The 10,934-nt window shown below is 27.1% G+C and overlaps 1 protein-coding gene across 1 annotated transcript; it reads right to left on the reverse strand.

Annotated features, from left to right (window-relative positions):
• Positions 1-2,979: 2,979 nt before the first annotated feature.
• On the reverse strand, positions 2,980-9,895 carry LOC145836138 (multicopper oxidase 3-like). Its single transcript, XM_082943950.1, has 13 exons — positions 9,804-9,895; positions 8,775-8,856; positions 8,200-8,341; positions 7,606-7,792; positions 7,246-7,359; positions 6,850-6,980; positions 6,446-6,553; positions 5,888-5,953; positions 5,578-5,717; positions 4,875-5,193; positions 4,459-4,601; positions 4,150-4,346; positions 2,980-3,229 (listed from the first exon to the last, which is right to left on the reverse strand). Exons 1-13 carry the CDS (start codon positions 9,865-9,867, stop codon positions 3,129-3,131), a joined length of 1,794 nt encoding a protein of 597 aa, XP_082800076.1. The 5' UTR covers positions 9,868-9,895; the 3' UTR covers positions 2,980-3,128.
• Between the last annotated feature and the right edge of the window lie 1,039 nt (positions 9,896-10,934).

The raw sequence follows: 10,934 nt of genomic DNA on the forward strand, positions 1-10,934 counted from the left end.
TTAAAATACTTAAATATTTAAAAGCCTTTTTTAATCTGTAAACCATTCTGTTTAAATATGAATTGTTCTTAAACAAATAAAACCTTTAGGTTAGTTGTAGACAACGTTTTTAGTCAGCAAGTCATTTTTACTAAAAAATCCTTTCTAAAGTTGACTTGTTAAAAAATGTACTTGCGGGCCGCGTAATTTAAAAAGCTAACATATAAGAAAATTTAAAAACTCGAGCAAAATTGTAATAAATTGATTTACTTTTGTTGTGATCTAGGAAGTACTATTGTGAACAGAAAACCAAACTAATAGCGTATTTCAAAGTATTAAGTATCAAAAAACTAAATTTTACTTATTTTGCACAAGTAGTTTACAAGTTACTTAGCGGGCCGAAATTTGACTGGATCTGGACCGTAAGTTACCCATCTAAAATCTTAACTGAAACTTGACATAATAATAATCTCTTAAATAACGAATTTCGGACATTTAGAAGTGAATTCTAAGTAACTTATTTAAGTCGCTTAATATACTTAAACTATTTCATAAATAGGCATATTCTAAAATTACTTTACCATAGATTAAAAAACTACAAAAGAATGAACAGCTTATTTTACACATAAGAAAATAAATGTTAAAACATCATTGCTGATATAGTTTTAGGAAGTTTGACCGACTAGTTGATTATCTCCCATGAAAAGTGTTTTTTTCAATAGCTTCTGTTAATGCAGAAAAGTTATTAATTTCAATGCTAAAATATATTATAAGCAAGTTAGTTGTAAAGTTAAAGTTTAATTTTATAAACTATATAATTCGTAGTAGAGTACTATGAAACAGTATTTGACTTGAAATAACCTTTTAAAAACTAGACCTTAATCCTAACAATGTTCTATTTTATTTATTTATTTATTTTATATCAAAAAACAAAAATAAAGGTGTTACAGTTAATTTTGTGAACAGAAAGTAATCAATTATTTTTTTTATTACATTTAAATTTTGCTTTGTAACTGTAGTAGTCTTTTCGATGGCTTATTTAATTCTGTTTAAAAATGAATTTGTTTTCTAGCTACAACCTATAATAATTTATCATAGGAAAACAGTGAAAAATTATAAGCTAGGGTAGAAATATCAAAATAAACAAAACATTTTAATTGTCAAAATATTTTGAATTAAGATAAAACAAAAAACAGTTGTACTACTAGTTTAAAATTCCTTAATATACACATTTTTCTACAATAATAAATCAAGTTAGAAAATAAAACTGACTTTAAGAATCTTTTTAGTGAAATAGTTAAAGTCATTTCAAATAGAGACCTCAAATCTATACTCTTTTAAATTCAAAAAATATTTTGTGCAATAAAAAATTTAATGGTTTCAAGATGATTTTCTTATACAGATTAAACAAGTAATAACAAAAATCTGTCAAATAAGTATCTTTTAAACAAGCACTTATCACTATGCTCTAGAAACTTTTAGTGTAATGTAAAACAACAAATATAAAATACAAAATTAACTATGTCAAAACATAATTATAAATAACTATAAAACATAAACCACTCAATAAATAGATACTTCCGCTTGAATTTGCACTTTGAACAAAATCAAAAAGTGCGAACTCAAAAATGCATTATCATTTTTTTACAAAATGATAAACTTCAATATGTTATAATGCAATAATGTTATGAAAAAGCGTAAAATCCACTAAACATGAAATAAACTTTTATTAAAAATGATTGATCTATATAAACTGTTAAGTATAATAGAATTTTGAATTTACCAATACTTATTTAGCTATATACTTTATCTAAGTTGAATTTAAAAAATTATAATTTGAACTTTTTTTGGGTAAAAAGTGCGAACTCAAGAGATGTCTACCGTAATTAATAGTCATAAAGCATTAAGCAAACCTGATGTAGAATAGATAACTTAATAAAATTAATATTATAAAAAGACTACTTAAATGCAATACAAAACAGCTTAAATAAAAATCTTTTTTAATTTCAATTAAAATTGAACACCTTACAGAAAATAATGTCTGCAACTTAATTCTAATCTAATGTGAAGGATGAGCTTTATGACTGCTTGCAAGTTTTTCTATACCTGGTTGTAAATCAGTCAAATAAAGTCACCCCCTTTACAAATATCTAGATTATATACTTAATTCAAGATGTTGATAACTGAACTGAAAGTTTTCTCAACAACATAGCTAGAAGGAAAAGCTATAAACAGCAATCTAACTTCCTCCCAAATGACGGGATACTTTTGCCTTAGTTTTTATTGAGTCCAAAGCTTTCATGTCGTTCGTTAAAAAAAATTGCTTTAAGTTCAAGGTAAGCTTGTAAGTCTGAGAAAGTTTTCTGTAAGTCAACGTTTACTTCAGACAGGTAATAAGAAGCTAATTTTCCATCTTTAATACTTTGTTTAGATTTCTTGAACAAGTTTGTGATTTTACACTGTTTTGTTTTCTCATCTCCATGTTTTATGGAAAACTCTACATTCTTATCTACATGTTTGGAATGAAACCAATACTTTGCGTTACAGAATAGACTTTTTTTGTTAAAGTTTTACCTCAGGGTCAACTATTTAATGGCAAGCTAAAATTAGTAAAATAACAATATGGAAAGTAAAATTTTATAACTGCCCAAAGTTATAAAATCGCCCCCCATTCGCCTCCTTACTAGTTATCGCCCCCCCCCCCCCCCCTTTCGCCCCTTTACTAAAATTCACCCCCAAATTACTAAAATCGCCCCCAGGGGGGCGATATCGCCCACTTTGGGAAACCCTAATCTAAACAAAGTTTTAGTAACATTTATTGAAAGTTTAAGTGTAAATGAGACCAAGTTTTACTAAGCATGCAAATGAAAACAAGTTAAGTATCTGTATAGAACTAGTCAAAACTGTAAAAACAATAGTATGTTACTAACAATTTTGTAGTATTGTAGCTTTTTAAAAATCCTTAAAAGTTTATAGTTAATAAAAAAAACTTTTCTGTTATTTTCGGTTTTAATAAAAGTAATCAAAAGAAAAATCGAAAAAAATTTAGACAAGAAGTATAAAGGATAAATGAGTACTAAACGTAAATGCTCGCCCAAAAAGTACACAAATACAGATAAAACTTTAGAAATCATTGCATATAATAGTTGCTAGTTTTCAGCAGGTTCGTAACTACCACATCTAGCAAAACTTTCAGGAACTCTTTTTTTGACAACTCCAGGTTCTCCTACTTGAATCACAAGAAACATTGCTGAAAAATTACTTTTGTTTTACAAGGTGAATTGTTATTAGTTATATTCGAATTTTAGTAGGAAAAATTTCTTTCAAATTACTTAATTCTATAATCTAGCTAGATCACATATCAACAAAGTGCGGCTTGTGAAGCAAAAATATGCGGCCCGCGATATATTTTTTAGCAACAATATACTTTGAAAATCATTATAAATAGAAACTTGTAAGAAAAACTTAAAATAAGGAATTTAATTTAATAATAGTAACTAATCGTCTCTTTTTTTTATTTTTTCATCATGCTTGAAATTTAAAACTTTTGTTGTTATAATCACTACAATTCTTCCAAAAACTCGCGACCCAAAGCAGATTTTTTTTAAACAATGCCACCCGCGTGCAAGATTTTTCGCAAAGGTGTTCTTTTACATGTGAAAAGCCACAGACCACTTCTCTAAATCAGTAATATTTCTTAAAGTGTCTATAAGTTAATTCGTGGGAAAAAAACTTTAAAAGCTTTTTTTATAGGTACGGTGTCTATATTAATTTTACAAAGCTATTTTTTTGTTTTAAAATATTTTATGTGTTGTATGCATAACAATTACAGCTTACCTTATAAAATGTTTTTTATATAAAAAATAATTTTTAGTGTTAAGTGTGCACAACAGTTAATGAACTTATTTACTATATAGGTGCTACCTTTTAGAGCTAATAAACGCTGGTTTAATTTTATTTATAAAGAATTTATTTTTATACGAACACTTAGTTTTTATATAAACAAACTTAGTTTTTTTTATTTGTGAATATTATTAAGTTTTTAGAAAACTGCAGTACATCAAAGTATTGTAAATAAAGGTAAAATAAGTGACACTTATCAACAAACAATCAAAAGTATACAAAAAATACGTTTAAAATTGAAGTTTTAAAATATGAAAACAATCTTACTTAAATCATGGAACAGTATGTGACAGTGGAGAGGCCAAAATCCGGGGTTGTCTGAAAAGAACCTGACAATAGTGTATCCTCTGTTCGGTATAATTACTGTGTCTTTCATTGGGGGATTCACCAACTGTCTATCAATTTTAGTATTGTAGTATATATCCTTCATTTTCTCCATTAGAAGGGGTTCACTCTCGTTAGCCCTTTTAAGAAACATAGTTTTATATATTTCCCATACTTGATTTTAAAGTAAATTTTATTTCAAACAAATAAAAAAACAACTGGAAGTAAACAACTGTCAGTAGCTTAAATTACCTATCCATTGCAACAACAGCATATGGTTGACCGTGTAAATGAATGGGGTGTCCCGACTTATCTTTATCTCCTCCCTTGTCGAATATAACCATTTCTATTAGCTGGTTGCTTTTCACTTTCACTACGTGCACACATTGCTTTTTCTGTAGCGATTACTAAGGTTACATTTTAGCCGAACGTACAGTCAATAAATGGGTAATTTGTCAGCAATTTAATGACACAAATCTAAGTTTAGAACAATAAGAAGTGTTTTAAACTATCTATTATACTAAATTTGTTTTGTGATTTTGTACAATGGATTTTTTTTATTACACTAGTAATAACTTATTTTAATTTTGATAGAAATTATGGAAGAAAAAGAATATAATTTGCAAATGAGTTTTACAGTGAAAATTAGTTTGTGCAAAACGACTAACATGTTTCGGAACTATGAAGTTTGGAGCATTACAAATTGTACTCTTATCTATTGTATCGTACTGAAAAAGCAAGGGTCGGTCGGCTTGCTCGTACACTATGTTATTAATCACTGGTGTTGGAGAAAAACTAAGTTGAAAAAACAACGTTTCGTCAGGAGTGCCTCTGAGTTTCTCAGAAATGTTGCCAACAGATTTCAGCTGATTTACGTAAACTGGATTTACCACACCATTTTCCTTCAACATAGGATTTAAATTTCTAAATTCTTTAGTTTTGTTCGTTGAAGGTAGAGTTGTGTTACTAACTGATGGGTCATCGTATCTAAAGAAAAACTAAGATTTTTACTTATCAATTTTATATTTGTAAGGCGTACAAAAAATAGTTTTAGTTTGACAGATAAGTATATTTAGCTAACTTAAATTTCAATATATATTAGTACTTTAAGCTTTGGATAGTTAGCATGATGAAATTAAGCTTTAAAATATAAAAAGTTAAACATTTCTCTAACAACAAATATTTTAGATATTAAATTTAGAAAATAGATTAGTTACAAACGTTTATTCCAAAGTAGCGCAGCAATTTCAAAATTTATTTTCTAGCTGAACAAGGCTGTTTGAAAACCATGAAAAAAATATGTGTTTAAATTTTTTCAAACAAAATAATACTACATAATGTATTTTTAAATACTCTTTTGTTGATTATTACCTGACAATGGCTTTTTGTGAAAGATTCGCACACTCAGTATAATTATTTGCTATAACTCTCATCCAGTAATTAGAAGGATGTTTATTTGCATTTACTACAAAATCATATCTTTCGCCTGGTTGGATCGTTATTGTTGAAACCTAATAACGTATTAATAAGCTATAGAAAAACAACTTCTAAAATAATTTTTCTTAAATTTTCTTATCACTTTAACGTACTTCCTTTAATTTTTTAGTAGTTTTTAACCGTACTAAACGTAGTTTTACAAAGATATTTTGTTAAAAAGGCACAAAAATGTGTAATAACTTACAATCTCAGGTTGAATATCGTTTCCATCAGTACTGATTACCATGAGTTCATGATCGTCTATGGTTATCTATAAATTAAATAATATGTTTCACTCTTAATAGTAAGTTAAAACATTTGTTTACTGTACCATGTCCATAATAAAAAAAAAACAAAGTAATTCACTCGACTCTATTAAGTTAAAAAATATTTTCAAATACTAACTAAGTTTACAAATAAGTTTAATTTCAAACGAATAAAATTGAAATTACAAAGCTAGTTATATGTAAAATCCTAAAATTTATTTCATAAATATTAAGCAGAAAACTTCAGTATTAAAACTAATCTTGTTGGCTCCTTATTTAGACCAGAGTTTGTTAGATGGGGTGGTATTGAATACAAAAAGAGTTCTAATTTACAAATTAATAGTAAACTCTAATTTACAAACACAAAAAAACAACTATAGCTTGAATAAACAAGCTCATTTTGGTACTTTGTATAGTACTTTCATTGCTGTCTTCTTTATCAATTATAAACTGATTTAGAAGTTATTCTTAAAATAAAATTTATAAACAAAAGTAACCTGTAAGGCGCAGTAAAGGGTTGCATGGTTGATAGCTCTGAACCGAGTTCGTTTATTTGGAGTTAACAAAAACAATTCGTATGGTATTGTTGTTGAGTCAGGCGTTTGCTGAAAAAAAATGTTTGATGAGAAGATATGCTTAACAAAAAAGTAGTGAATGTAGTGTACAGATTTCAAAAAAATCTAAACATTAAAATAAGTGCTTTAGAATGTGCACACTGGTTAAGTAAGAAGTTTTTACATTAAAAACGAGCTAACTAAGTTATAAAGATAGTTCTTGCAGGAAATCGCTGTTTAGTATCGACATTACTTGAATATCAATTTTAGTTAAAGGGAAACTTGCTCATACGTTTATTTTCTTTCTTAAAAAAGTTTTTTCTTTCTTAAATTTTAATTAATCTTACTCCTTTTTCGTTGATAACAATGTTCTCTGCTTTCAGCCCGTCTGGGTTTTTTCCTGAAAAAGCAGAAGTATACTTGTCCAATGCAGTTGTGTGAAACCAATCGCTTACCATGAAAACGTGCTTGTCAATATCTGTATTTTTAAGTGTTATTTTGTTTTCCTTTTAAAACTTGAGTTTGCTTTTTTAAGCTTAAAATATTTTTTTGCAACTTAAAAGTTGTCTGAGAAAGAAAACCATTTATCATGTCTTTATTTTTTTTTTAGTCATTTGCTAAAGTATTGTGCATATTTTTCTAAAATTCAGTTTAAATTTTTTTATTTTCTATAAAAAACCTTGATAAGTAAGTTTTTTCAGTATTGTGAACTTTTGAATACACGTAAAATAAGCTTAACTTACCAATATCGTACAAATCTGAATGAACATTGTCTTGTTTTGCTTGCCTGACAATCAGAGGTCCTACAAGTCCGTCACCCCTTTGCAATGAATTGTGTGAATGCCACCAATGAGTACCTTTTTTGAATAATTATATAGAAACAAAGCAACTTTAGGATGATTTTTAAAACTTTTCAGTGTTGCAGTAAACCCTGTATTTTTCAAGCCTATGCTACAAACTAAACCTGTATTTAGAAAGTCTAAAAATAGCTATTCAATTCGTTGTTAAAAGTCAACAGTAGCTTTGTTTAAGCGAATTTCAATTTTTTCTTACTCATATAGATTAAGACATACATTAAATTTACAACATATTTTTGAACATACCGTGGGGATAAGCTGTGAATTTGTACCGCAAACTTTCAGAAGCTGACAGTGGACACTGGGACACCATTGGAACTCCGTCCATCCACTGCGAATCCCTCATGTCCATACCGTGCCAGTGGATTGTCATGGCGTCCCCGTTTTGAAGGTTGTTGTGAACGTTCACCACTATTGTGTCGTTTTCGCATACCTGAAAAACAAGTAGAAAATATAAAGTTGCATAAAAAAAATAGTTCGGTAGAGAAGTCAATGGAGCTCAAAGCGTACAGCGACGCAAGGAAAACTTGTATAACATAACAGTAGAATTTTAGAACTCATAAAACACACCAGTTTATTTTTTGTACTGTTTTGTATTACGTAATTTGTTGTAGTCAAGTAAAAAGAAAGAAATATTTATTGCTGTGAATAAAAACGCTTAGTTTATTGATCTATCTTGAAGCTGTAGAATTACGAGTTATATCTAAAATTACAACAACCTTTATAAAAACAAGCTTTTTAAAGCTGGCATTTTCATTTTATAATAAGTATGTTTTATGATGCATAAAAATATTACTGTCTACTGTTAAACTTTAACTATCTTAAACTATTTATACTGACCGAAACAACAGGCCAAGGTAGATGATCATTAATTTGAATGATTGGTTTGGAAAAACCGTCTGCAGGAAAGCAACCTTTGTTGTAGCAATCTGAAGCTTTAGTTGTGCAATTACCACAAAGTCCATATGCGAGTGTTCTGCTCCTGATAATTGTACGTTGTATAATATAAAATTGTTCTTTGAAACAAAATAGTTTTTAAGCTAACAGAATACTTATTTACTTTTACAAGTTTATTATAGTTTAGTGTTGATTCTAAAACTGTCTTAAACTTAAAATTACGATCAATAAAGTAAAAAAGTACTGTTAACAATAAGTGTAGTTCACACAAAATCACTCTTATTAGTAGTAGTGTTTTAAATAAGAGTTACTAATTGGTTTAATATAGAAAATATCAAACGAAGTTAGATTTTTGTCTATCATAAAACATAGTTGTAACTCAGAACTTATTTTTGTAAAGGTTTAAGATTAGAATAATTTAGAATTCTTTTCTTTTTTAATTCCCTATAATTAGATTTTGTTTTAAAGTTTTAAATACTGAAAAATTAAACAATAATACAGGGAGCAAAAAGGCAAACCATTTAATATTCCAGTCGTAACGACAAATCATTGTCTCTCCTACAACGCATGTTCTATCACATCGGTGTGGTGCTTCATTACCTACATAAATTGTCAGTGACAGTTGATAAAGTTTTATTTTTCATATTGAAAAGCAAGCAATATAAACTCAAAAATGTAAAATAGCTTACAACAGTTATGATCATAAAAAGTAGTGCGTGTTTTTGACAGTTTAAGTTATTTAAACAAGTTTAATTTTAGTTGAAAAACTAACATTTTTTACAAATAGTCACCGTTATTGGTTAAACACAATTAAGTCAAAAGTTTTCATAAAAATTTTCTAAAATAATATTAGCTTTAGTAAGTATTAAGTATTTTTTTCTTTACTCAAAAGTACCCAATTGAATTCTTTAGCGGGTTTATATAAATATGCTTTAAGCTAAGAATATACGTAGTAAACGATACTCATTTTACAAACTACAATCAAAACCGAGTTTGTCACGTTTTAAAAATGAATAGCTTGTAATTTCCGGTCTTTAAGCTTTTGTTTTTTAAACTATATTGTTGTATTAATAATATTAATGAAGATTTTTTGTAAAACTAGCTTGAATTTGTTATATAATAACTTAATTACTTTTGTATATTTTTCAGACTTCTAAAAATTATTTTTAAAGTTTATAACTGTTTCCACTTTATTTACAAAACGCTCTGCTTTAATTTAAAATTTATTTATAGATACGTTTTTTTTGTTTAGCACTTAGAAGTTTATACTTTAATTAATCTTGTTTATTGTTAAACATATTAAAACTTACTTTTGAATAATAATTAGTTATCAAATACAATGTAAAACTTTTTCAGCAGAAATTTATTTGCTAAGTCAATGTTGAAAACAAAAAATAATTTTTTTTATTTAAGAAAATTTATATCTCATACTGTTTTTATATCAAGCGAAACTATAATAGTAACTTACTTTAAGCTATACATTCTTAAAACTTTAAGAAACAAATAAAGTTTTAAAAGTGTTTATTAATACTTTGTTTTACACTTACCTAAATAAAAAGTTAATCCGAGTCCAAATAGTTGCATAAAAACTAAAAATGATGACGTTTTCATGATTATTAAAAGAATAAAACTGTTAAGTAAGAACCTGTTTAAGTATAAACAGTTTATAATTTTCAACATTATAGACAACAAAAAAAGTAATCTTTAGAAAGTGTTTTGTATTTAATTTTTAAATAAGTTTTCTACTTAAACATTTTGAGAGTGTGCTTGATCTTATATCTGCGATGTATACCTACTTTAACTTAATAAAATAAGTTAACTTTAACACGAGTTTAAAAAAGCATGTTTCTTTTATGTTTTCTTTTTACGACATGAAATCAATTATTACGATTTAGTTTTACATTACATGGATGTTTTAATTTTTAAGCTTTTAAAAGTATGAATCACTATCTAACTTATTAGCACGTATAATAAACTGTACAACCATGATTTTCTATATTGTGTTAGTAAATGTATTTGTACGTTTATTACTTTTTAAACTATTTTGTACACCAAGTATTACAACTATTTTCTTAAGAATATTTTTATACTAAAATCTTTCAATAAATATGTCTTATTTAAGTAAGTTCATCAAAATATGCATTAAAAAAGCTTCAATAAAGCTGTCCTTTTTTGTAATATAATGTTACTGGTTTTTGTATCAAAGCATAACAAATGTTTTTAATTGAGTACATGAAGTTAAATTTAATTATTTCATAGCATTTGAACGGTAATTTAGCTATACCTAATGACTTCTATATCTATAGTATTGGACAAGACTTTAAAAGGTATCCAAGTGGTGTACGACTCGATGACCGAAAGGTTCTTCGTGCACCAGGTCCTAGGACCAAATATTTTGAGCGTTTTTTAGTGGTTCAATAAACAATATTACTTCAAAAAATATTCATACTTTTCTTCAGTTTAAATATTTTTTGTAAGTACTACATTTGATGAAAGAAAATTTATATGAATCCGATAAAGGTTTACAACTTTAAACTTTTACTTTAACAAGAAATATTACTTGGTTTCATTAAACAAAAAAGTCTGACTAATTTGTATATAGTGGCTTGAATACTAAAGGCAAAAAGCTCAAACTGATTTTTAAATCAAATTAAGTATAAACAAAAAAAAAAACTGAA

This window comes from Thalia democratica, chromosome 5 (assembly GCF_965202585.1).
Source record: "Thalia democratica chromosome 5, ktThaDemo2.hap1.1, whole genome shotgun sequence".
NCBI lineage: Eukaryota > Metazoa > Chordata > Thaliacea > Salpida > Salpidae > Thalia > Thalia democratica.

What these genes read in the sequence shown, in the direction of transcription:
- LOC145836138 (XM_082943950.1), bottom strand. Translation starts at nt 9,867, where the DNA reads ATGAAAACGTCATCATTTTTAGTTTTTATGCAACTATTTGGACTCGGA. An exon ending in TACCTTGGCCTGTTGTTTCG is followed by an intron (nt 7,793 to 8,199) that starts GTCAGTATAAAT and finishes CTTGTTTTTCAG; the next exon opens with GTATGCGAAAACGACACAAT. An exon ending in ATTCACAGCTTATCCCCACG is followed by an intron (nt 7,360 to 7,605) that starts GTATGTTCAAAA and finishes TATTCAAAAAAG; the next exon opens with GTACTCATTGGTGGCATTCA.